This window comes from Brachyhypopomus gauderio, unplaced genomic scaffold (assembly GCF_052324685.1).
Source record: "Brachyhypopomus gauderio isolate BG-103 unplaced genomic scaffold, BGAUD_0.2 sc57, whole genome shotgun sequence".
NCBI classification, from domain to species: Eukaryota; Metazoa; Chordata; class Actinopteri; order Gymnotiformes; family Hypopomidae; genus Brachyhypopomus; species Brachyhypopomus gauderio.
In genome coordinates this window covers 268,723-296,279 of record NW_027506880.1, presented here as the reverse complement: position 1 = coordinate 296,279, position 27,557 = coordinate 268,723, and the positions used below count along the sequence as shown (strand labels likewise).

Below are 27,557 nucleotides of genomic sequence, written 5' to 3'. Positions count from 1 at the left end.
CATGCATACACATACAAACTTGTCGTTCAGGCAACAAGCTGAGGTTGGAAAACAGCAGCCACTGGGTGACAAACACCCCCGATGGCTTCGTGCCCCACTGTGCTGCCCCGCTGTCCTGCCCCGCATCGCACGTCCTCTGTGACCCTTTCTGATACTTGTCTGTTAACCTGGTCTCACTGGAGACGTAAATAGAGCACAATCAGACACATTTTTTTTGTCTAATGACCTTAAATTTAGTTTACATTTTATATTTTCAGTTTTCTGTGGAAGGAAGGGCCATATGTATAAAGTGGCATTTTTATCATACCAAAAAAAGTTTTTGTATGTTACATTTTTATTCAGTATTTTCATTATTGTTGTTGGTGTATCTTGAATAACAGCTCTCTGTGTTAACAGAGTTATCAGGAGTGGAGCTCTGGGCTGATAGACTAAACACGTTTTCCAAAACGGTGTATGTGGGGTAACCTGAGAAATAGCATATATACCTGAGAAATAGCATAGAGAAATGGCCTCCCTGCCAGAAATTAGAATATAATGTTATATAATGTCAGTTACTTTTCTAAACAGAGAGCACAACAGAAAGTGAAATCCTATAGTTTAAAAAAATCATTTGCATTCTTAAGACAATCTCTGCTAAAATCTGTTCAGAACGTCAACGTCTTACGCTTAAAGAAGAGGAAGAGAAAGCAGAGTTTAAATATGGTGATGTATTTTTGCCACGGGGCCTCTGTAACGGTACGTTTAATGAATTGTGACATGTGTGCTTTTGTATCATAACGGGGCGCTTCGTCGTTTTGGCTCGCGCGCTCGGCAAAATGTGGCTTTATTGGCATCCTGTGAAAAGAAGCGCTTTCGCCACTGTGTGCCCTGTCACTAATCCCCCTCAGTGAAAATTTGGTTTCATTTCGGCTAGTTTCGCTCTGACAGGCGTGCATCCACCTCCAATTTACCCTAGACGTAGGGGGCCGCGAATCTCGCCGTCTGGCGGTGGTTTGATCTGGACCTCGCGCCCCCGCCTCAATGAGCCGCTCCATTAGCTTTAATATGCGGAGCGTGCCAGGACCTGCTCGGCCTCGCGGCGCTTTCAGCAGCACCCCGCTCACCCGGTGCCCCCCATCCCTCCCTCCTAACCCACATGTGAGAATTAAATATTCTTTTGTTTATCGCGGGTGCTGGAGAATCTGGAGTGTGTATGGTTTTGATCTAATTTGATGAGAGTGGTGGCCGCGGGTTCCCCCCCTCCCCAACTACAGACTGTACCGCGCGTAATTGGATTAGACCGCGAGCGCAGCGGATGCTGCCTGTCAATTATCACTGAATGAGCAATTCTTTACTGGCTGCAGACAAGGTACCTTTATGTAAGACTGCATTATTTGCAGGAATTGGTAATCGGTTTTATGGTGATAATCTATTCATTTGATCACTTTCCGGTTCGTTCGCTTAACCCGTGACTCGCTATTCATAAAAGGAGGCGGCTGTTCATTATCACACAATTAGTCGTGCATTTATTTTTTGAAAATATCTGCTTTGTCCGGCCGGCATTTTAAAAATTCACCTGGCCGGTCAAACGGCTTGCGTCACTTGAGATTCATAAGAAAGTGTGCGGTCTGCTTTGCGCTACTGCGCAGACAGAAGTGAAGGGCGAAACATGGTTTGGTGTAATGTGATCTGCTCCTGATCAGCCATGAAGACCTCCGCTGCCGACTCACCCCTCAGCTGTCACGGAATCACAGTCTTGGCTGCGTCCACTGATCACTGAGGCGAACCTAATCCACTTTTGATGAACTTGGTTAATAGACTTCCCGCTGTCATTATCAAACGAACTTAATTTCTATTCATTTCTTTCCGCACACGACCCGTCACCACGCCCCTCCCGGCACCACACGGGACATTTAGTAGGGGATGTCAATAAATGCTGCCTCTGCACCCCAAAAGTGCAGAAAATTCACGTCTTCGCAAAACTTGCAATGCCTCGCCTCGGTCCTTGCGTTCCGCTTATTGTACGGGACGCAGACGGTGCGCGTCCAAACACTCAGAAGTGTTTGACTCTTGAGGACGGAGCCCCGGTTCACGCGCTCTTACACGCCAGCTGGAGCGAGGACGGGACCCGAGTTAGGGCGAGCTGTGACCCGTGCGCCATCGTCGAGTTTCGCCTTCCGGGACTCAGATTTGTTGAGCAAGACCAAAGCGCGCTCGCTAGAGCCCGGAGGCGGCGGCGACTGGCCGCCAACGCCCGCGAGCGCAGGAGGATGCTGGGGTTGAACGTGGCTTTCGACAGACTCCGGAGCGTCATTCCCAATCTGGAAAGCGACAAGAAGCTGTCGAAGTCCGAGACGCTGCAGATGGCGCAGATATACATCACCACGCTCAGCGAACTTCTGCAGGAGAGGGACTGCGGCCCGGAGCGCGCTTACCGTCACGTCACAACAGGGGGGCACGAGCGACAGGCCACGGCGCAAAGTCTCGAGGCAGGTCCCGCGGCGCAGCGCGCGGCCGAACGGGACGCCAGACAGTCGCGCGGCGTTTCCGACAGCGAGACTCGCGGGTGCGGAGGAAGCGTCCACCCTCCCCGCCGCGCCAACACGGACATCACGGTGACCACCAACTTCTGGGAGAGGAACAGTGGCGCCAAATAACGCCGGCACGTGCACGCTTCCCCACGCGCCGACACGTTTAGGACGTTCTCCTTTTGCTTCGTTTTCTAAATGTACGCTGTATTTTTATGAACTTTTGTAGTGTTAATTTAATGCCGACTAAACCACAGTCATTTGTGACTAAAACTACATAAACTAAATAAAAAAAAGTTAATAGGAAAACTACCTTAGGACCGTTTCTGTTGAATTCATCACGCTTTTCTCAAAATGGGCTGCAAATTCGTCAAAACACCAGTGTATTGAAAGTAGCAATTTTTATTTGAGTTAAAATTATGTACAAGTAACCAAAGACATTATTTCTGAAATTGGTACAAAGTTCAGGTTCCTGCAGTTGGCTTCTTGACGGCTCTTTAATTTGACCTCAACACAACTGAGAAAAATGCTGTATAAAATAAAAAATAAGACTGGATTCTGAAAAGTAGTCTATCATTCTAGAGTTCATTAGCCAATATTTACAGAAATATGTACATTTGTGTAGTTACATTTATTTCCAGAACCATGAACTTGAAAACATTGGGATGTTTAGCACATTGAACACAGATGTGACAATACATACACACTCACCCACATGCAGACAGTCATGCCATGCACACACACGCCTACACACGTGCGTGCGTGCGTGCGTGCCTGCACACACATAAGCGCACGTCTGCACGCACACCCACAAGCGCATGGCTGCACACGCGCGCGCACACACACACACCCACAAGCGCATGGCTGCACACGCCTGCACACACACACACACGCACAAGCACACGCCTGCACACACACACACAAGCACACGCCTGCACACACACACACAAGCACACGCCTGCACACACACACCTGCTTCTGGAACAGTCCATGGACCAGTTTGCGATAAAGCAACAAAGGGGGGAAAAATAGGAAAACAGATAATTTTGGAAAGACATCAAAAATCTCACATTTCACCATTCTATCAAATGAGACGCTCTATTTATGAAGGGGAAAATAGACAGGCTTTGGTGTCGTGGGCTGTCTGAGGGTTTAGCTGACAGGGAAGGGGAGGGGAGAGAGAGAGAGAGAGAGGGAGAGAGACAGAGAGAGAGAGGGAGAGAGAAACTTACAGTGAATCAACCAGTAGCTCCTCAGAAGCTAAGCATAGATGAAAGTTGGCTTTGAAGGACACCTTTTGTATAAACAAAGCTGGAATTTATGACACTGTATGACAATACTACACAGCAGACCTGCTGGATATGAACCTGCCGTCTGGAGAGATGACGAGACTTCGTGGAAACATAAAAATCATAAAACCATGCTGTGCCCCTGACTCTGAATAAATTATTAATAATACTTAAAATAAGACATAAAAGAAAGTTTATAAAGAGGAAAATAAACTTGGTGGGGGAGCACTTTAGCTTATTCCTGCAGGACCCACGTTTGGCGTGCGGACTGCTCATTGGGCTCCAGGGTCTGGACTGTTCAGAAGGTGCTTCCCATCTTCTGCTGGAAGTCGTAGGGTTCAGCCACCTGCTCCTCCTGTAAGTCAGGCTGGCCACGGTCGTGTCCCCTCATCGGTGTGTCGCTCCTCCCACTAAAGCTGGAGAACTCAGGCCTGGTTGCCAGATGAGGCGGGTCACGGAGGAGGAGAGATGAAAGGCTTTACCCCTTGCATGTCCCACGCGATTGGAGCAGAGCCCCATCGAAGCCCCGCCCCTTGGGTTCTAGCTGAGAGTGAACACTGCTGATCGAGGGCTGGAAGGAAAACGGATCTTTAGGAACGTGAACTTCACTGGCACGGCAAAGTAGCAGGAGGGCCTGATGTGAAAACAGGAGGTTCTTCTCGACCCAGCAGTGTGGAAAGACACCATCAACCCTTCCCTGTTGTATGCCTGTCAATTTCTTATTTGAAGAAAAAAATTATTATAAATAAAAAGTCCAAAAAAAAAAAACCCATGTGAACAACGTGGAAAGGATGCAAAAAAAAAAAAAAAAAAACAAAAAACGACAAAATAAATTGAAAGCCAAGCGTGGTCCTCCAGCTGAAGACATCTGGGGGTCTGCAGAGAGGACGGGCTGTGTCCTTCAGGAAGAGGACAGTGGTGACGAAGGCTGTCCTGATGCTGCCCGTGTGCACGGTCCACCACTCGTACTGACCCTATCTGGCCAGCTGTAAGTTATGACTGTGTTCTCTGCATGACGTGTGTGTGTGTGTGTGTGTGTGTGTGTAAGGAGGAGAGCTCTGCTCACACGCTAGCACTGCTCCAGATAATCAATGACCCGGGAGATGGACTTCTGTCCCGCCGTGCCCACATCACACTGTGAGTGAAAAATGCAGTCAGCCAACACGCAGTGCTAGACACACGCACGCACACACATGCTCAATCACACACGCACGCACGCACACACATGCTCAATCACACACGCACGCACGCACGCACACACACACACACACACACACACACACACACACACGCTCAATCACACAGCTATAGAGCACTTACAGTAAGGTTCATGAAATTGAGGAACTTTTTCAGCATCTCGGTCATGATGGAGAAGTCTCCTTTAGGAAGGTTCTCCCGCACGGTGCTCACGTTCATCTGGAACAGAAACACAGCGTTACTCGACCACACGGCAGAAGCACCATCACAACGTTCACAACCCCCCACCCGCCTCCACACCACACAGGAAACACACCAATCTCTCCCCCCACCCCACACAGGAAACACACCAATCCCTCCCCCCACCCCCCTCCACACCACACAGGAAACACACCAATCTCTCCCCCCACCCCCCTCCACCCCACACAGGAAACACACCAATCCCTCCCCCCACCCCCCCCCCCCCCCCACACCACACAGGAAACACACCAATCCCCCCCCCCCACCCAGGAAACACACCAATCCCTCCCCCCACCCCCCTCCACACACCAATCTCCCCCCCCCCCCACACCACACAGGAAACACACCAATCCCCCCCCCCACACCACACAGGAAACACACCAATCTCTCCCCCCACCCCACACAGGAAACACACCAATCCCCCCCTCCACACCACACAGGACACACACCAATCTCTCCCCCCACCCCCCCCCCCCCCCCACACCACACAGGAAACACACCAATCCCCCCCCCCCACCCCACACAGGAAACACACCAATCCCCACCCCCCTCCACACCACACAGGAAACACACCAATCCCTCCCCCCACACCACACAGGACACACACCAATCTCTCCCCCCACCCCCCCCACCCCACACAGGAAACACACCAATCTCTCCCCCCACCCCCCCCACACCACACAGGAAACACACCAATCTCTCCCCCCACCCCCCCCACCCCACCCCACACAGGAAACACACCAATCTCTCCCCCCACCCCCCCCACCCCACACAGGAAACACACCAATCTCTCCCCCCACACCCCTCCACACCACACAGGAAACACACCAATCTCTCCCCCCACCCCCCTCCACCCCACACAGGACACACACCAATCCCTCCCCCCACACCACACAGGAAACACACCAATCTCTCCCCCCACCCCCCCCCCCCCCACCCCACACAGGAAACACACCAATCTCTCCCCCCACCCCCCCCCCACCCCACACAGGAAACACACCAATCTCTCCCCCCACCCCCCCCCACCCCACACAGGAAACACACCAATCTCTCCCCCCACCCCCCTCCACACCACACAGGAAACACACCAATCTCTCCCCCCACCCCCCCCACCCCACCCCACACAGGAAACACACCAATCTCTCCCCCCACCCCCCCCCCACCCCACACAGGAAACACACCAATCTCTCCCCCCACCCCCCTCCACACCACACAGGAAACACACCAATCTCTCCCCCCACCCCCCCCCACACCACACAGGACACACACCAATCTCTCCCTCCACCCCCCCCCCCACCCCACACAGGAAACACACCAATCTCTCCCCCCACCCCCCCCCACACCACACAGGACACACACCAATCTCTCCCTCTCAGTAGATGGAGACACACAATCAGAGCAGAACCAGTCCAGTGCAGCCCACCTTTACAAAGCATAACACGCCATGTCTGACCCGACAGGTGTGTGTTGATATGTATGTGGTGTGTGTGTGTAGACACTCACAGGGCTCCCCTGACACAGACAGCCCAACAGAAGGGCCGTGTACGAGGCCACGATGCTGTCCTCCATGTGCTTGCCTGCGTGCTGGAGAGCTGCGCACACACAGAGATCTGGTTAAAGCCCCGCCCACATCCCCACCCACTCACACCCCTGCACACACACACAGAGAGCTGGTTAAAGCCCCGCCCACATCCCCACCCACTCACACCCCTGCACACACACGCAGAGCTGGTTAAAGCCCCGCCCACATCCCCACCCACTCACACACACAGAGAGCTGGTTAAAGCCCTGCCCACATCCCCACCCACTCACACCCCTGCACACACACACACAGAGAGCTGGTTAAAGCCCCGCCCACATCCCCACCCACTCACCCCTGCACACACACGCAGAGCTGGTTAAAGCCCCGCCCACATCCCCACCCACTCACACCCCTGCACACACACACACAGAGCTGGTTAAAGCCCTGCCCACATCCCCACCCACTCACACCCCTGCACACACACACAGAGAGCTGGTTAAAGCCCCGCCCACATCCCCACCCACTCACACCCCTGCACACACACATGCACCCATGAAGTGCAGGAAGAGCCAGAGAAGGCACTACCAGCACCATACAATCCTAAACTGTGGGTGGTTGTGTGTGTGTGTGTGCGCATGTTCCATTTCTACCTTTGTTGAGGTCCAGCTCCTCCTCTTCCTCCTCCTTCTCCTTCTCCTTCTTGTCGTCAGAGGGGTTGTTCTCTGTCGCCACCCACTGGATCTCTCCTGACGTCTCCTGCCACTCGCCACTCTGGTCTAGTGGTGCCTTCGGCACGTCGTTGATGAAGTCATCAGTCTCCGCCTCTGCCAACATGGCCGCATGCTCCCGCTGCAGGAACAGCTGCGCACGCATGCACGCACACACACACACACACACACACACACACACACACACACACAAACCCGGTTTCACTGCATGTCATTTAATGGACATCACCACCACTCCAGTTCACATTCTTTTCATGTGCAGTGTGTGTGTGTGTGTGTGTGTGTGTGTGTGTGTGTGTGTGCCTCTCACCTTCACCAGGGCAGCGATGGCGCTAACAGAGCCCTCTGGGTTCATCTCCTCCTTGCCAGAGACACAGATGGAGTCCCACACCTCACCGCCCATCTCCATCTCCACAAGACAGTGGCGGTTCCTCGCACTGTACTCCACCAGGTTAATCAGTAGACCCAGACCCTACACACACACACACACACACACACACACACGTCAAGCAGATTCCCTATGCGCTGCAAACCCCTGGACACTCCTTGGCAGCCTTCTTAAACAACCAGCCACTGAGAGACCAGAGGGTGTCACTGCTATTAGTGTCATGACTGTCAAAGCGTTTGATTGGACGTGCCCCGTGGTGGGCGGAGTGTGGGGGCTCACCAGGACTCTGATATCGAAACGCTGCTCCTGACGCAGAAACTGTGGGACCCTCAGCACACAGTTCAGTGCAGTGATGATCAGATCCTCCTGTTCTCCCGCCTTAGTGCTGCCCCATTCTACACACACACACACACACACACACACACACACACACACACACACACACACACACACACACACATCAGTAAGCTCCAGATGGCTTGTAGCATCCAAGGCCCCTCCACACTGAGTTTCTATAAAAGTAAGGGCATGTGTGCAGAGCCTCTATTTCAGCCGCACAAGGAATAAGAGCTTCGGGGGGAGGCGTAGTCAGGAAAACTCGACAACCAATGGCAGACCAGTACGGCTCAGAGGACATTCTCAAGGCCCAACTGAATCTTGAAATCAACAGGCACCGCTGATGTGGTCAGTGAGCCTCCGTCCAGGCCCCAGCAGACAGGCGTGTGTTGCTACGTTGGCCGGCGCTCTGGCTCACCGTTGTCGTGAGTCAGGTTAAGCAGGACACCGATGACGGCTCGCATGCAGTCCTCCACTGCTTTGCCCACACCTCCTCCTCCAACATCTCCTCCACCACTCGTGGAGGTGTAGACCGGCGGTGGCCTGGGGGAGGACCTGCTCACCTCCCTGCTATACCGCTGAACCATCTCCTTACAGTGGTAGAGAGCCCTAACACACACACACACACACACACACACACACACACACACACCTTTTTAAACAGTTAATTAATCTACACGTGTTAATGTGCATCAGAAGGATCTCACATATCTTCATACTGCAGTATGTGTCAGGGGCAAAAACCAAAACAGAAAATTGTGTGCAGGACCCAGAGTCCTTACTGTGTGTGTGTGTGTGTGTGTGTGTGTGTGTGTGTGTGTGTGTGTGTACACAATGGGAGAGCGTCGTCAGGGCAGCCAGGATGGAGTTCAGTGACGAGGCCTCAATAATCGTGTCTCAATAATCAAATTAGCATAACGAGGGCTCGTTAGTACGTGAGAGCAACAGTTGAGGCAGGGGTCTGTACGCGCGGGTATGAGGCCCTCATTAACACAAGCATGCGTGGTAAACGCCCCCCACAGGGGAACTACTGCACCCTTTCACCCCCCACCAGCAGCTGAGGAGCGTGTGTGTGTGTGTGTGTGTGTGTGTGTGCGCGTGTGTGTGCGCGTGTGTGTGCGCGTGTGTGTGCGCGTGTGTGTGCGCGTGCGTGCGTGTGTGTGTGTGTGCGCGTGCGTGCGTGTGTGTGTGTGTGTGCGTGCGTGTGCGTGCGTGTGTGTCCCTCACCCACTCCGGCCCCTCCCCTGCAGTCTGGAGTGTGTCTGTAGGCGGCCCAGGGCAGAGCATCAGTCTGACCCCACATGGAGCAGGCTCGTTAATTCATTCATTAGTTGAGTTAATTGAATTAGTGTGGGAAGGACAGCCAGACACAGGCTTGAACAGACATGGTGGGGAGGGGGGTGTGGGCTTCTGTGCAGGCCCGATATGGACATTCAGCAGTCAGTCAGCGGTCAAGTGGAGAGCAGGAGTGTGCAGCCTCCACGCAGGAGCAGGACGGGTTCCTCCCAGTCACACACTCGCCACGCGCCAGTCACAAGATAAAGATCGAAAGGGCAAACACTTCAACCTCCAACAGACTCTGTTCATCTGGAGAAAACGCTAACACTACAACGGACTGCTCAGCTCCAGGTAAAAATAAATATAGAAATGTGTAGATAAACTGAAAGACAAATTTGCTGTGTGAAAGTAGTTTCGAACAGATTTCACCCAGCGATAGAAATCTGCATAAATAGACTGAATTTATTCATATGTGAGGAAAAACTAGGCTAGCTTAAAATTTCAGCACCAGCAAAATGGCAGTGAAAAGACTGTAGGAGAACCGCAGTGCCAGTGTGAGGGCATCTGCTCTCAAACAGGACCAACTGGGCTAGCTGCTCATGCCTCCTTACTTTGCTGAAGACATGATGAGCTGAGAATCCTTGTAGGCAATCAGGTAGGCCTGGTTTTCAGGGTTGTGAACTGTGACCTGGGGGAAGAGAGAGAGAGAAACACACACAAATGTTCTACCAAGACGACCATAACAGATTTATGACAGAAGTTTTAGGAACAGTCTAAATCCTAATGGGTAGGCCTGTGTGGCAGTGGAGTGGGCGGGCCTGTACGAGTGGGCGGGCCTGTACGAGTGGGCGGGCCTGTACGAGTGGGCGGGACTCACGCTCTCCAGAACACGTAGACAGCGCTCAGCTCCCCACAGAGAAGCCACCAGGTTCTCCTTATCATCCTCACGACTCAGATTCTCCACACATTCTTTCACTGTAGGGGAGAGAGCACAGCAGTCACTCACTCACACACACACACACACACACACACACACACACACACACACACACACACACACACACACACACACACACACACACACACACACACACACGCTGCTGAACCCTGTGCTGTATAAGCATCACAAATGGTCATTTAGATCATGTGGCTATTCAGATAACTCTCCCAGTCACTGCAATCATTTCAGACGTATAATTATATGAACCATGTAATTAGGCTTAAGCATGCAGCCAGAAGATAATAGCGCGTGCGCGCGCGCACACACACACACACACACCTTTGTCGACAATGTGGTCGAGGCCTCCCAGTAAGCGCAGCTCCTCTTTGAACCAGTCCCCCGCCCTCTTGGAGGTCAGCGATAACAGCGTCTCCATGGCGAGATGGCCGGTCTGCAGGGAGCACACACACGACCCCAAAATACAAAATCACCATCGATATCAGAAGTGGCCACAAAGATGAAGGTTCTACGCCCTGATCTAAAGCCAGGACTTCCAGAAGGGTTATTCTAGTCACAGTCTTTAAGCTTTCTGACAAATATTATTCCAGATAAAGAGACAAGAGAGTATTGCTGAACATGTTTGTACAAGGATCTCTCGATGAGACTCCTGGATAACACATTTTACTGTGCAAGGAAGAACAATACACATCAATGGTTTCATTCACACACACACACACACACACACACACACACACACACACACACACACACACACACACACACACACACACACACACACACACACACACACACACACACACACACACACACACACACACTCCCTCTCTCTATGTTCTAGTGTCCACTGCCAAGCAATCTTTCCTGTAAACATTAACAGGGCTCCACAAGCCTTATACTATCAAAAGCTGCAATATGCAAATGAGGCCTAGAATGCATTGCTGTGTGTGCGTGTGTGTGCGTGTGTGTGCGCGTGTGTGCGCGTGTGTGCGCCTCACATACTGCCTGTTCTAACCAATCACAGCGTTCACATCATCCACCAATCCTCAATCTCATCAAGGTCAGAACCAACGCCCAGGAGGAGGCGTGCTGCCTGGGTCAGGGAGAGGCTCTACCGTAATGTTCTCCAGGTCCAGGTGCTTGTTGTGGACCGTCTCGCAGAGCTTTCGGATCTTCTCCTTCACCTTGCTCATCTCCTTGGCTGTCAGGTGGACGGCAGCCGTCTTGTCCTGCTCCATCTCCAGCAGGCGGATCATCAGCTCCAGGCTGGCCCGGTCCAGGTCCATGTTCAGACGGTCCCGGCTCAGGATGTACATGAGGGAGGCGGTGCACAGAGCTAGATTCTGACAGACACGAGACAGGGACGGAGTGTATAGTAGACCTGGAGAGAGAGAGTGTGTGTGTGTGTGTGTGTGCGCGCGCGTGCGCGTGTGTGTGCGTTGCCGAGATGCTTACAGTGTGCTGTGGGGCATCGTTGAGGGTTTTAAAGACCTGAGCCACTTTCCCTCTGGCCCGTAAGTGCATCCTGAAACTGGGCAGGGCGCAGCGCGAGGCCAGGCTAATGACACTGCAGACGGAGAGAGACCTTTCACCTTCACTAGACACAAACAATCATACATGTGCCTCATTCAGCCTGGCTCTGTGCTCGGCTGGACAGCCCTGGGCTCTGACCTAAGGCAGCGTGTATTTAGAGGCTGTCCACACTTTAGGCCTGTGGCCAGGTACTCAAAGTCGTCGGTGAACTCCTGATTCTCGCCAAACTCCACCACGTCGTTGAAGTGTTTCACATGCTGGACCACCGTATAGAGCTGCAGGGATGAGGAAGGATAATCACAGTCATCGTCAGCATCTCCACCGTGCAGGTCAGGTAGACAGCTGGTGCGCACATGCCATGCTGTTGTAAAGACACACTCACCTCCTTGTGTTCCTTACGACACTTGAGCGCCGTGACCACGTCCTGGTAAGGCTCTGTGGGAATGGTCACTGACTTAATGACCTTGGGGGGGACCGGCGGAGTCTTGAACACACCCTCATCCTTGGGAGGCTGCACCACCTTGCATCCCCCAGACGAACCAGCCTTAGAGAGGGGAGCGAGACGGAGAACGAAATGAAAACACACTCACTCCGTCCTCCTAGAGGAGGAGGCTGTGGAGCTCAGAATGCAGCTTGCTCAGAGCAGCACGCCCCCTGCTGGTGGGAGGGTCTCTCTGCAGCAGATAATGGTGTGTGGAGCACACAGGCCTGCACAAGCTTTCAAAGACTTCAGTGAATTAAATGTTAAAACACGAACATCACTACATTAATATCACCAAGGTGAACAACACTGCCGCTGTGGAGTTCTTACTTTACAAGTCCATTGAGAAATTAGGGCTGCATTCCAGAGCAGTTAACAGAAGTGTGTGTGGGTGTTTGGGAAGCTTACAACATTAGCTGGGTCGTGGTTTATTTGCATGTGTGGTGTTTTTTGTGTATTTTTAATAAGTATAAATGTTTAATGTATTACTGGAGGTTTGTTTTCTCTCCAAGGTGAAACATTGAGTGTGTTAGTGATGAAAGGTAGGAAGATAGGGAGGGGTGTGTGTGTGAGTGTGTGTGCGAGTGTGTGTGTGTGTATGATAAGCAGTGGAGTTGGGTGGGTTGTTGAAGCTGCACTAAGTTCCTTCAGGTCTGACTGCACACAACAGCTGGAGGCAGTAACATTGGACTGAGATTGATTCTGCTGTGCTGGTATATTGATGGAGAAGCAAGGTAGGAAGTTATGGCCTAGTACTCACCAGGGGTGGTCTGGGACAGGGAGGGAGGAGCCTAGTACTCACCAGGGAGGTCTGGGACAGGGAGGGAGGGGCCTAGTACTCACCAGGGGTGGTCTGGGACAGGGAGGGAGGAGCCTAGTACTCACCTGGGAGGTCTGGGACAGGGAGGGAGGAGCCTAGTACTCACCTGGGAGGTCTGGGACAGGGAGGGAGGGGCCTAGTACTCACCTGGGAGGTCTGGGACAGGGAGGGAGGGGCCTAGTACTCACCAGGGGTGGTCTGGGACAGGGAGGGAGGGGCCTAGTACTCACCAGGGGTGGTCTGGGACAGGGAGGGAGGGGCCTAGTACTCACCTGGGGAGGTCTGGGACAGGGAGGGAGGGGCCTAGTACTCACCTGGGGAGGTCTGGGACAGGGAGGGAGGGGCCTAGTACTCACCTGGGGAGGTCTGGGACAGGGAGGGAGGGGCCTAGTACTCACCAGGGAGGTCTGGGACAGGGAGGGAGGAGCCTAGTACTCACCTGGGAGGTCTGGGACAGGGAGGGAGGGGCCTAGTACTCACCAGGGGTGGTCTGGGACAGGGAGGGAGGGGCCTAGTACTCATCTGGGAGGTCTGGGACAGGGAGAGAGGGGCCTAGTACTCATCTGGGAGGTCTGGGACAGAGAGGGAGGGGCCTAGTACTCACCGGGGTGGTCTTAGACAGGGAGGGAGGGGCCTAGTACTCATCTGGGAGGTCTGGGACAGAGAGGGAGGGGCCTAGTACTCACCGGGGTGGTCTTAGACAGGGAGGGAGGAGGGCCCGGAAGCTCTTCAGTCTCAGGGTGGTTCCAGTGTCTTGCATTATACACAGCTTTAGTAGGAGACTGCAAAGAAACAGACACAGACTCAATTACATACACCACACTCAATTACACCACTGAATACCCAGACAGTCAGCGTTCTAAAGGGAACACGTCTGCTACGGACCCAGAGACTCCCATTTCCCTCCCAATGAAATGAGTCTCCAATTAAAACTCGTTAAAACCGGTGGCACCTTTCCCCTGGATCACGCGAGCCGCACAGGTTGTTAGTGCCGTGAGAGCGCGTTCCGGCGGCCGTGTGGGGGTGTGGGGGATTACAGCCCGCCGAGCGTGCCAGAGCCAGTCAAACAGCAGGCCCTGACTGCAGACACACAGCCAAGTTAGACTGGAGTCGGGGGGAGCTGGGGAGGGGTAAAACACACACTGGCAACCGGAGCTGGGACGCGTGCCCAGTAAAGTGGGTGGACCTGAGGCAGGGTTATTAACGGGAATGAGAAGAGGGGGACGGAGGCGTGGCCTGGCTCCAAAACGCCGGGCAGCAGGAGGCTGCTTTCATTTACAGTAATTAACTAGTGTTCCTGCGGCCAGCAGGGAGCAAGGGCCTAACTCAAGTGCCCTCACTGAGATACACTGACTTGGAACGCCCACCCGATAATCCCCAGCCTGGCCATGCTGAGCCAGACCTTCGGGTTTGAGCAGTTTGAGAGCCCTTTGAACAAGCTAGGAGGACAGTAAAACGCGCTGGCTAGGAGGGCCGCTCAATATATCATCGTATCTTTATCACGATACTGGCCTTGGCAATACTGGTATCACAGTGTGCGCGAGTGTAATGCGTCCTCTCACACACGTTTCAGAGCGTTATACGGATGTTTTGACGAGTAACAGTGTACACAGGATGCAATAAACACAAACAGTGCATGTCAGACTTCACTGGTGTGTTTCTATTATACTGCCAGGGGTATCAAAATCACAATATGTAGTGATGTACTGACCGTATTATTCAGTGTGTGGGGGTGGTTGTTGTTTAAAGTCCATATTGTTTTGTGCGCGCCCAGTGCAGCCCTGCGGGTGTGTGCCATCAGATCAACACCAGAACAGAGGGCACTCCCAGACTCCAGCAAAACTAGAGCACAACACAACCAAAGTCCTGGACACAGAGCAGTGAACACTCAGCCAAGACCCGATGACTCAGTGTGCCGCTGTGCCTCCAGTGTAAAAGGAGAACAGAACCAGCCCTCACAGTGCACTGACTCAGCTCCCGAGACGGATCCGCACGCCTTTAAATGACGCCATGCCCCACATACCACAGCCGGGCCGGCCGGCCGCAGGTGGTTAAAGCATCGACGAGGTCGACGGCCACGAGTACCCACAAGCAGGTGTTTAATCCAGATTACCACTAAGGACAGAAGTGGGTCATTAGCAGATTACCATTAGCTGTTAATAACAGCAGAAATGTGGCACTGGTGTAAAGCAGTGAGAAAACCACACGAGGGCAAAATAGAGACCTGCACAAGAGAGAGAGAGCAAGAGAGCTCAGCCTGACTGGGGGATGAGGGGGTCTGATTATTGAGACTGAAGTGTGTGGAGGAGTGGTGTGGGTGATATAGGGCTGGGGAGGGGAGGAGGGGGCATGGGGGCCTGATCCCAGAAGTGCTACAGCCCAGCAGGGCAAAGAGGGGACGGGGCCAGGGGGTGGAGGAGGGGGTGGAGGAGGGGGTGGAGGGGCAGGGGTAGAGAGATGGATCTACATGCATAATTCATTTACCCCCTGCATATGTACGTCAGTCAGATGACGGGCACAGTCAGGCCAAGCAATGCTGTGTGTGTGTGTGTGTGTGTGTGTGTCGGGGGGGTGGTCAGAGAAAGGCAAGCAGTTTTGCCCTTGGCCTGTTCACAGCACTGCTGTGCCATGGTCTTCGTTTGATTAAACCAAACCACCCCCTCACACACACACGCGCGCGCGCGCACACACACACACGCGCACGCGCACACACGCGCACACACGCGCACACACACAGGAAATGAGAAAATGGGTACAAGCATCAGCTGGAGCAGCAGCAGAACAAACTGTGACAGATCAGACAGCGGGGTGACATGACTCCATACTAACAAAAGGGGGCGCCAGGAGCACCACAAGGCATCAGGCCACTGGGCAGCTGAGAGAGAGACTTCAACCCTGGAACAGTCAAACCCATCAAACTCCAAAACCCTGACATCGGCTCTCCACAAGCTGGCCACCCACAGCAGAATTCCTGCCCCAATGCGCATGGAGTGATAAAACTGGACACTAAGTGGGTTTTGTTAGCTGACCACGCACACATTGACTCAGCACTATAACAGACCCTCCACCACAGCGCCCACACATCTACTCACAGGACCTCAGAAACACACATCTTACAACAAGGTGCGAAAACCACAGGAGCTGCTCTCGCACAGCAACGCTAACTCCTCCCCCAGCTGCAACTTCTTACGACATGCAAATGAGGGGGCGGGGTTGTGCCACTCTTCAGCCATGTCAGCCTCACGCTGGTCAGCCAAACTCGAGGCCAACGTTTGGTTACATGTCGAAAGAGAACAAGAGAAGCAATTTGTGACTCAGGGTGCTGAAGGCAGTTAGTCTCTCCACACGTGGCCAATATTAAAAGCCTGACCACGATCCCAACACAACGGACTGGGAAGATAAACCTGGAAAGGATTGGCTCGCCACCGTGATACTGGGAGACCGCTCCCAGACTGTGGAGTCCTTCACACGTTTCTGGGGGTCACTTCACAACCAGTGCTGGGCGAGAGAGAAGCTGGCTACGACAAGGCCCGGACTCCTGGACAGAACTCACGGCGAGAATCTCGTTGCACACCTCGCGCCCATGGCCCACCGACATGACACACGTCTGTGGCTCCGCGGGAAAATGAAAATGTGCAAACAAGAAACCCGTTTGACCACACAGGAGCCGGAGGCCTGCAGAAGAGGCGTGTGCAGCTCAAGGCACGCCCATAGCCGCTCCTGGAGACCCCACCCACCGTCGTCCCGTTATGAACGCGTGAACAAAATAAGGGAGTCTTACGCGTTTGGGTCCGCTGAAGATCTTCCTGCCCGCCTCCTTGCCTTTGTCCTGAGGTTTGACCGGAGGCTTCCTCACCACCTCCGACACAGTGACAGAGTTGAGCTCAGACGCCGCCGGGCGACCTGGATGCAGACGGGCCGAGAAAGGACACGTGAGGAGGGCCAAGGTCAGTCCTGCCGCACAACACACAACATCCTGGACAGTGTGTGCAAAACCCAGGGGGCCACAGTGGAGACACGTCCCACGTTTTAAACAAAAACAACCATGCTTGGGTTTCGTTTTCTAAACAAATAAAGATGCCCTTAGAGCAAGAGTCCTAACGTGAACACTCCTGCGTGACTCACGAGTCACAACAGACAAACGCCACAGACAAGACAAGTGAAGAACACACCCAATCACTATGTAGGAAGAGCTGGAATTTCACTAGAGCATTCACAAATCTAAATAAACATACAAACTCAACAGGGTGTGGGTGTGTGTTCGGAGCTCACACTGACCTTGCCCGAGGCAGAGTCTCTGACCTGTGCTGCTTTCCTGAGACGCTCTTGGCCAAGGGCAGTCTGCCTCGGTCTCCACGGAGACCTCCGCCGATGCTGCTGATGCCACGCCCTTCCGCTTGGGCCTCCGCCTCCCGGCCCCGCCTCCCGCCTGGTCCTCCTCCCCCTCGCTGTCACTTTCGCTCAGATCGTCGAAGCCGAAGTATTTGATCTTGTAGCTGGAGCGACCTGAGGGGGCGGAGTCTCCGTCCTCGGAGAAGGACTCGCCGTCGTCGAAGCCGAACAGCTCCAGTTTGTTGTCCTTCTTGGACTTGCTCTGAGCAGGCCTGGCCCTGCGGGAAGAGCGGGACAGCTCTAGTGCGGGATACCGGAGGCACACAGACATCAGTGCTGCACAACACTCTGCAAGGCCACCAATTCATTGTGATGAGGGCTGAACGATACAGTAAAACAATATTATGATACCTGTAGCAATTTTCACCACGCACAGAAAGTTTACTATAAAATTTAACCAACACTCCATCAAACAGTACTGCCATCACACCTAGTGTTGAAGTACATTTAATTAAATAAACAGATAAAAGCAATAAAAGCAAATTGAAACAACTGAACAGACAGCACTAAAACTCGATTGAACCCCCCACCCATAAAGCCTAACAAACGCTTCCTCCCCGACACGTGCATCATCTCTCTGAGCCTCAGCCAATCACCACATCTCTGAGCCTCAGCCAATCACCACATCTCTGAGCTGTCACTCACGTGATTTACCCATGGCTGAGAGTGGGCCGACACCCCGATCCTGTACACTGGATCACAGACACCCATGATTAGCTAGCATCGCTGTGACCTACAGCAGGAACGTCAGGACATTGCTCTCTTGTGCTCTGAGCTAGGGTTGTCCCGATCCGATATTTGGATCGGATCGGCCGCCGATATTAGCAAAAAATGCGTATCGGTATCGGATCGGCAGACACGAGAAAATGCCGATCCAGACTCCCGATCCAGTTTTTTTAAGTCCGATCCCGGTTTTCCTGCGCACCCATTTAGATAATCCATTCCAGTTTTTGCTAGTGAGAGTAAAATCCGGTCCGCATTTTCCAGCACACCTTCAGCACACGAGCGTAGTTTCTGCCCCAATTTAGCTCCGTGGCATCTCGGACCGCCGTGTAAATTTGAAGTTATCGGTCAGTTGTGTGAGATTATTTTACCTTAAAGGATGACAAAGACGAAGAGGTAGAGTGCAACATATGCCACAGTAAAGTCAAGCGTTGTGGTAAAGCTGTAAGAACTTTTAATACCACCAATCTAATCAAGCATTTAGCGAAATACCACCATAAACAACATGACGAGTTTCTAATGAAAACCGAAGACAAAAAGAAAGGTCCTACACAACTAACACTGGCAGAAACGTTTGAATTGAAGGGAGTGTATAGATGGGGATGGAGCAGCAAAGTGTGGAGTAGAAGGCATTTTGCTTTTAATTAGTTTACGATATGTGCACGGATTTTTTTTTAAGCTTTGGTTTACACTTGTTCAAGAGCACTGATGGATGTTAATGTTAATGTTAATAATAGACTATTTTCCACTCAGGTTGTGTGTTTTTTTTAATATAATTTACAATATTATTTGCACTTGTGGCTTTTTAATCCTTGGTTTACTGATGCCATTTCTGTTTGTTATTTAATATTTTGTCTATTTTGAGTTTATTAATTGCTAAATAAACAGGTCAGTTTCTCCTTACCAACCATTGTGTATTATTCAAACACACCTAATTCAGCTGGCTACTTGTTATCAAGAGTAAAACGCTTTTCAACATGAGTTTGACAACAAAGTAAGTTGGCTAAATAACTTTAAACTTTAATACATGCTCGGATAGGCCGGTATCGGTATCGGATCGGAAGTGCAAATAAATATCGGTATCGGATCGGAAGTTCAAAAAGCTGGATCGGGACATCCCTACTCTGAGCCACAGATGGCTGTGGGCAGGACATGCATAGCCAATCTGCAACTTGGCAATGAAGCTTCAAGCCTCAAGCTTCAGTCCTGACCAATCTGGTGGCACCACGATTAAAGACCCACCATGAGCAAACCGCATTTGAAGAGGTCTTCAGAGGAGGACCCTGACCCAAGCAAGGTCTTCAGAAGAGGACCCTGACCCAAGCAAGGTCTTCAGAAGAGGACCCTGACCCAAGCAAGGTCTTCAGGAGGCCGACGTACAGCCGCTTACCTGACAGGTTTGACCTCATCCTCGGCTTTCTTCTTCAGCCGTGCGGTGTCCCCGGGGTCTGGCGGAGGAGCGGCAGGCGTGTAGTCGTCCGCGGCGCGCTCCATGGAGCCCTGGTTGGTAACGTTGCAGGCCGAAACGCTGGACGGGTGCAGGACCGTGTAGTCCCGCGTCCTGCCTCGGCCGGCCGCCTTGCTTTCCGCGCAGCCCTTCGGGAAGCCGGCCGCGCCGACAGCACTTCCAGAGGCGTCCGCCAAGCCGGCCTGCTTGCCTCGGTAAGGTCTGCAGTACGTCCTGCAGTTGGACGCCCGGAGGAGGGACTGCGAGTGATCTTCCAACTCCGAGGGCTCGGCGGGGACATCGGAGTCTCCCTGACCCACGTCCTCGAGGCCGGTCTCGGCAGGAGGCTTGTTCCGGACGCTACTGCCGCCACCGTATCCTCTGGAGGTCCATGTACTGGACGGGGGGTCTCTGGAGGCGGGGAGGGGCGAGGTGGAGCGAACCCCGAGTCCCCCCAGGCCCACCACCGCTCCCCAGGCATCAAACGAGTCCTTGTCCTCAGATTTCTCTGACTTCAGAGTGGTGGTCTGGGCCAGAGGCCTGCGGTCGCTCTCCGATGCGTTTTTGTACCAAGAATAGCTGTGGCGATCTGAATCATCACTGGACCAGTGATGAGTCTTATCTGAAAGAAGAAAGCAGACCGGTAATGCTCGGTGGTGGCTACAGCCATTTACTATAGCACTTCTTCCTACATTCCTATTCACAAACAAACAGGACTAAAAACAGAGTCATACAGGCGGTTATGATCTCCACAATGAGCTAAATGAAACCTCAACCCTTTGAACTGAGTAATGTGCTCATTGTCCTGGTGATGGGTACTGTTCCTCCACCTAACAGGCAAAACATCCTGAACGAAGAAAAGCATGCCAGCTGTTATCAGCTGGCTGCACTCTCTCTCACACATACACACACACACGCGTATGTTGGGATTGTGCATGTTCACGCGTGCGTCTGCTGCCCCTTCCACACGGTGCTTTTCACACACAGCTGTTCATCTCTGCACAGAGTCGATCTGATATGCACAGAGTATTACTAACCCACACTCTAAAACACTCAGCACTGTTAAGGATGATCTAACCAGCCAAAACAGAAATTTCACCGCTGTGTGGTAACCAATCCGCCAGTACCTTTGTTTGGACAGTCAGGTGCTGCGCGTTGCTCTTTATCACCGCTGCCCCTGTGGGCTGACCCTCGCGGGCTGTGCTCCAAACCGCCAACAGACCCAAACAATAATTAATATGGCAGCAGTCCAAACAAGGGTCAAACGCGGACACAAGCTCAGGGCACTACACTGCTGGTATTGGACCAGTCAACGATCTGCTCACCACCCTTGAGTCTTGGGGAGGGGCAAATCAGCAGCCCCGACACAGCTCGCACCGTTAATGCTGTTCAAATCAGCAGCCCCGACACAGCTCGCACCGTTAATGCTGTTCAAATCAGCAGCCCCGACACAGCTCGCACCGTTAATGCTGTTCAAATCAGCAGCCCCGACACAGCTCGCACCGTTAATGCTGTTCAAATCAGCAGCCCCGACACAGCTCGCACCGTTAATGCTGTTCAAATCAGCAGCCCCGACACAGCTCGCACCGTTAATGCTGTTCAAATCAGCAGCCCCGACACAGCTCGCACCGTTAATGCTGTTCAAATCAGCAGCCCCGACACAGCTCGCACCGTTAATGCTGTTCAAATCAGCAGCCCCAACACAGCTCGCACCGTTAATGCTGTTCAAATCTGCAGAACCACACTTAAACAATCTGTGTCATACAAGCCACTCTGTGATTCAAAAAAAGTGCACCTCTTACACAGATGTGGGTTTACACCCTCAACATGAGGAAAAAGGCTGACAACAAAAGTTTACGTCCAAATCTTCAAATGATTTTGTAACATAGGCCATTCCTGAATTAGGACAGGAGTCACAAAGCATACCACAACATTTTATTATCAAGTCTCTTTGTTTTTTAAACAAAAAATGATGATGGTCTTAACTGACTCCAAGCTACCGCTTTCTGAACACCAAGCAAGGAGCCAGCAGCCTCATGGGAAGACAGGCCGGGTAAACACGGAGAGTTTGAGACCATCGCTGCAACGGCTTCTTCCTAAACATCACAGCTTTTCCGTCAGAAAAGCTCCCGTCTGTGCAGGAAGTGAAAGACGCAGATGAGTCAGGCGAGCGTTCTTCTCCAACGCTCCCTCTCAGCCCCAACCTCCTTCCAAACCCACAGTGCCGTCTGATCTCAAACTCGCTCATGAGACACTCTCGTCGGGGGAGTTGCCAGCTCCTCAGCCCGCTCTTACCAGCTTTCCCGCGATACTCTGCAGATTTTACGATGAAAGAAAGACGCAGTGCTTCTAAAAGGCAGGTTTGGGATCAGAGAGAAAAAGGAGGAAGACGTTTCACCTCTTCAGATGGCAAAATAGGCTTCCCGTCAACCCTAGGGACAAACATCATGATTCTGGGGACTGAAGGGGCTTAGCTAAGAGGCCATCCAAAAAACACCAACACCATGATTAGGACTTTTATTTTGGCTCTGTAGTCAAACATCCTGGACTCATGATTATAAAAGCGTCTTATGCAATCAATGGACGAGCATCTATTTCTCTTGATTTCCAATTCTAAAAATAAATAAATAAATATATCTTAAAAATAAATAAATAAAAGTAGCTGGTTTTGCCATTACGGCGAAGCTCAGCAATCTCGTGTGGCCTGCTACTCTGGGCAGAGCACAGATCAATCAGAGACCCATATGGGTGTGGCCTCACGCCGCATCTTAGACACCCGCCCCAACTGTAACGCATATGTGCATTACGCTCCATCGTCGACCGCCAAGAAAAACAACAGCCAATCAAATCTGGAGCGTGGGCTTCTTCGCAGCAGGACAGGCGGAGCTGGCCAATCACCATGACCTCAGATACCGCACAGCCAAACCAAAAGAAACCACAGCCCGGACAAACAGTCCAGCACGAAGCTTTCGGTCCCTGTAAGCAAATGGGATCGTGACATCATCCTACCCCTCGATGTTGCTGGATTTCCCCATGCCGTTATGATTTTTAACTATAAAACACTTCACTTTTATGCTTACCACGAAGAGAGCCTGGGCTGCTCCCGCAGCTAATCTGGTACAGACAGACTGAATGCTGAACATCCCCTTCCCCCAAAACATGTCTGGTTACTTATAGACATTCTAGCAGTATTTCATAGTGATTCAATACTACGTGCCAGTTTTATACGTCGTGAATTTCATTAGGCTGATCTGGGATCAGATCCACAGGCTCTCTGCAGCAGCTCACCAATGAGCGCTGCAGTCATATATGTGCACAGGGTTCTGCCACTATGAGATGACAGCTCCCCTTTAGAACATATTGTAATAAAGGCGAAAGCAACACTATCTAGTTACTGACCACATTAGTCACCAAACTGAGAGCACCATTAAGCACACATCTGTTTGCCCAAGAGCCAATAATTCAGTCGCTTTGAAATTTATCTGATCGTCCTTAAAACGCTCTACATTAAATGTAATATCATGGCCTACCTGAACTATCGACCAAGGATCCTGGAAATAACACATGTAGCGCCTCGCCTCTTTAATGAAAGCATGTTTAAATTGAGACAGAAATACAGCCCTACCCAAAAGAGCACAAGTGCTATTGTAAGCGCTGAGCTCAGCGCTGCAGCGAAGGGAGGGGCCTGGTGCAAAACTGGGCCGGGGTCTAAACGCTCCTCTAATATTAACAATACCTCCCATCTGCGCCCGCATCCTCAAACTGGGCTCCAGCTAATTGATGACTCAATCAGCCACATAATTATCTCGGACCCTAGAGGCGGAGCTGTCGGAAACGGCGGTTATGGAGTGGAAGTGTAGAGGGGGGTCTGGAGAGAGGCAGCTCCGGGCCTGCTGGCTTGCCGAGCCGTTTGCGGAACCTGACGAGCATCTTAATCGGCTAGGCTGGAACTCCACAAGTCCAGGTCCAGCACGGAAGTGCAGGTACACAGCCGGTACACTGCTCATTCCACCAGAACTACTAGCAGTCATTCGAAATAGTGATCTCACATAAGTCCGAAATCATCATCATCATCATCATCATCATCATCAACATTTCAGAAAGGTCTGAAGCTGCCAAGGCACGCGTGTTGCTCCACATCAGAACTGTCTCGGCTGCTGCACGTAGCCTGGCCTCTGGAGCACGTAGCCTGGCCTCTGGAGCACGTAGCGCCATTTACGCAGACACAACCTGACGGCTTGGATGGGAACAGCATGGCCTACTCTCCACACCCTACAGGGGACACCCACACGTTGACGGCTCGTCTGGGAGAAGGCAGTCAGGTTCTCATGTTTAATCACTGAAGACAAACAGAGCCCCTTGTCACCGAGAAGCAGCAATGACCACCGTTCCTCTCAACCCAGCGCAATGATGACAAACACATCACCTCCCACTGTACGAGTCAGCGCGTTGAAGCCCCTCCCCCTTCACAGGGATTGAGTGTGGGCGTGTACACCCAGTCATGGCCCACCAGTGGTCTAAAGCCTCCAAGCTGTACCCAGCAGGTTTCAGAGGTGCAGTAAGAAGATCGCAGACATGCCTTCTAAAACCTTCACGTCCTCATAGCTTATCTACACTAGACATGGTGCTGTTATTATAAACCGGGACATCAGGGTCACAAAGGAAATGACACAGGCACTTGATTATTCAAGCATCACGGTTTAAAGAGAAACTGCATCAAATCACAATCAAATGTAGACATTTTCACAAAAACGCAGCATAAAAACACCCAGTAGATAAACAGGATGGATCTTATCTACAGATTTGATATTAAAAATAAGTATTAGCAGATTGCAACAGATAGCACTATGACAAAAGATAAGGAAAGGCCTGTTCCAATTTTTTTTCTTTTTGAAGACAAAGTCAATAACACCAGTAGAGAATATTGACAGTCAGAACCAAAAATAGACAGGTCACAGATCAATGTTCAGTGAAACCCACAAAACAAGCAGCACCACTAGTAGAAAAAAGCTGTTTTAACCCTGAGAAAATGGCAAAGATAAATGATGAATATCATGATTCTAGGGTGGGAGTGGAGAAAAATCCGACACACACTCTTAAAAACCAAATGGGGAAGTGGTAACATGAGAGTTTCCTGCCAAATGGCCTGCCACAAGGGCCAGCTCACCTGCTGTGGAGGTGGTGAAAAACCTTCCCGGGTCTTCGGGCACGCGATGGGCACTGGTGTTACTGCTGAGGGTGGGAGGAGCCCGGCTGGGGGCCACAGCCTCCACGCTGGCTGGCTGGATGACCCTGCTGTTGGGCTCCAGAGTTAGGCTCACCCTGGGAGCTTGTGAGGAGGCCGGCTTGGCGGAGGACGCCTTAGACTGGGTGGCATTGCGGGAGGAGACCGGCTTGGACTCCTCGTCGCTATCAAAGCCAAAGGGGTCTTCAGAGCCATCATCTGCGGCGAGCTTTGGCCTCTTGGTCCGGTCTGCGAGGTCGGCCTTCAGGCCAGGCCTTTTGGAACCCAGCTGGGCTTTGTAAGTAGTCTCACCCCATTTGGTGCTAAGTGTGGCCCTTTTGTTTGACAGGACCTCATCGAATTTGGAGGTCCCATCTCCCCCCTTTCGGCTGTAGGTTTTTCCGAATCTTGATGTCATTGTGGCATCCGTTTCATATTCTCTGTCAAGGAGAAACTGCATAAATGAACATAAGCATTATAACGTACAAACGGACCATCTAATTAATCGGTCAGGAAACATTCAACTGTGACTAGGAAACAGGATTAAACAGTAGCTGTCACTACTGGCAAACTAGGAAAACGCACATATAAATAGGAAATGCTGTACAACACAAAAAAAACATCAAGAATAAGCGATATTGTGTTGAGCTACTAGGCTGAGAGGGGCAGCTGACGTAAACACCTCACGGTGTCCTACACAACAGCAACGTAAACAACATACACAAAGAGCACGGAAACACGGCGAAAACATACAAATAAACCACAAACTTAGCTATCTACATATAACTGAACCTGTCCTCTTGTATCAACGAGCTCGAAAACTTAGCTAGCTAACAAGCTAATCGCAATTTTTTTATGTTGTTTGCTAACGAGACAGCTAGCTGGCTGCTAACGAGACAGCTAGCTACTTAGCTACAATTGATACACAATTCACAATGACTACTTTCGCCATCTTACACAAGAACTGGACTATATTGATACTGCCCGACGCGTACAGTTCCACCAATAATTCCGTCGTGATCTGGAGCTAGATAACACACACCCTATAAACTTAGCTAACTGCTAACTGGGCTAACTAGCTAACACAGCTAGCTAACAGCCAAGAAGAAACAGTAGCTAACAGGGTGTTAACTGGACAGTTAGCTGATTCATTAGCCGACGGAAAGCAATCCCGATTTAATCTGTGTAATTACTCGCTTGTTATCTGTTGATCTCACTTGGGTTCCTGACTAAAGTACATTTGAACAATAATGATAATAAAACAACACTAACACGCATTAGCTGCCACACTCTTGACTGGCTAGCACCGCTAACCAACTGCCTAGCCGCAGCGATTAGCAGATCAAAGTAGTTTGTTCACTTGATTTATGTCACGGCTTTGCCACTACGACGATCCACGACAAATATCGACATGTCCGAGAGGAAACGAGGTGCCCCGTTGAATACGTACGACGAGCGGGCGGGTCTCGTTTTGGGGCATCTCAGCCACTCGGGTACATTGTTTGATGTTAGCAGGTTAGCGAGCTAGCCCGATACTTGCCTAGCGCGTGAGGAGGCAGAGGCGCGAGGCGCGAGCGCGAGGCGGCCGCTCCGCTGCGCGAGGACCTGTGACGGGCCTTCTGATCCGGATCTTGTTGCACAATATAAACAAATCAGGAACTATTCCCAGTGAGGTAAATTACAAACTCCCCAAATAAAAACTCCGTGTCCGGTAATATCTGGGCAGCGGCCTGACTCAGTATCGAGAGATTTAAAAATACTGTTTCAGTTTTCCACACACATTTCTCACTCGATTGTTTCGGATCTACAACACCAACGGCCTCCATTCGAGTTCCCCCTCCCTCGCCCTTTTGCTACCAACATTCCGTGACGCCGCTGGCCGTCGAATGCTGACCAATCATGTATCAGGATGTTGGAGCGCTTGGCTAGACTGCTTCGCAAAGACGCGGTGTGATTGGTTAGAGAAAGCGCCAGTTGAACTTGAACGGAAAGAACGTTAGCGCGACGTGAACGCCTAGTTATTGCATACTGGGAACTGTAGTCAATGTTTACAATTCGCTGTAACGTACACGCATCTCATTCAATTTATCTGGACTCTCCGGGTTTGTTTTATATATTCTTTGAACAATTGTGCTGAACCCCGGTTCTGGGACGATAAAGTCCAGCACAGTTTGGTTACATACTAAACGTACCTCAAACGGAGTAATTAATTTGAGCAGAGAGGTCACCAAACTGTGCTGGCGCTAAACACAACAGTTAGGTCCCTTCAAATCAGAAGCGATTCTAGAGGGGGGTGGGGGGCAGTTCCCCTCCCACAACATCCTTGGCCCTACTAAATAAGGCGTGGTGTGAGACATCATTTTGTGAATGATGATAAAGCGACATCAGTATTGCCAACTTAGCGATTTTGTCACTATATTTAGCAAATCAGGTTACAATGTAAAATTAAAACCAGGGATGGTGTGCAAGGACGTTGGCCCCTGTATGTCCCCTT

General features: G+C 51.6%; 2 protein-coding genes across 6 annotated transcripts; one reads left to right on the top strand and one right to left on the bottom strand.

Annotated features, from left to right (window-relative positions):
* The first annotated feature begins 1,452 nt into the window (after positions 1-1,452).
* Positions 1,453-2,889, top strand: atoh1c (atonal bHLH transcription factor 1c). Its single transcript, XM_076988005.1, has one exon. It carries the CDS (start codon positions 1,968-1,970, stop codon positions 2,634-2,636), a length of 669 nt encoding a protein of 222 aa, XP_076844120.1. The 5' UTR covers positions 1,453-1,967; the 3' UTR covers positions 2,637-2,889.
* Positions 2,890-26,929, bottom strand: waplb (WAPL cohesin release factor b). Of its 5 annotated transcripts, none has more exons than XM_076987999.1 (21): positions 26,604-26,929; positions 25,007-25,503; positions 19,783-20,461; positions 17,556-17,887; positions 17,059-17,180; positions 13,964-14,059; positions 12,359-12,520; positions 12,115-12,251; positions 11,899-12,010; positions 11,559-11,786; positions 10,765-10,876; positions 10,363-10,460; positions 10,097-10,173; positions 8,626-8,816; positions 8,151-8,266; positions 7,794-7,955; positions 7,406-7,616; positions 6,737-6,825; positions 5,117-5,212; positions 4,863-4,931; positions 2,890-4,514 (listed from the first exon to the last, which is right to left on the bottom strand). In XM_076987999.1, the coding sequence occupies exons 2-20, from the start codon at positions 25,479-25,481 to the stop codon at positions 4,866-4,868; spliced, it is 3,561 nt and encodes a 1,186-aa protein (XP_076844114.1). In that variant the 5' UTR covers positions 25,482-25,503; positions 26,604-26,929; the 3' UTR covers positions 2,890-4,514; positions 4,863-4,865. The 5 variants fall into 5 exon arrangements, with proteins under 5 accessions (XP_076844114.1, XP_076844115.1, XP_076844112.1 ...); XM_076988000.1 differs by having other exon boundaries at positions 2,890-4,367; XM_076987997.1 differs by lacking the exon at positions 2,890-4,514 and having other exon boundaries at positions 4,568-4,931; positions 25,007-25,517.
* Between the last annotated feature and the right edge of the window lie 628 nt (positions 26,930-27,557).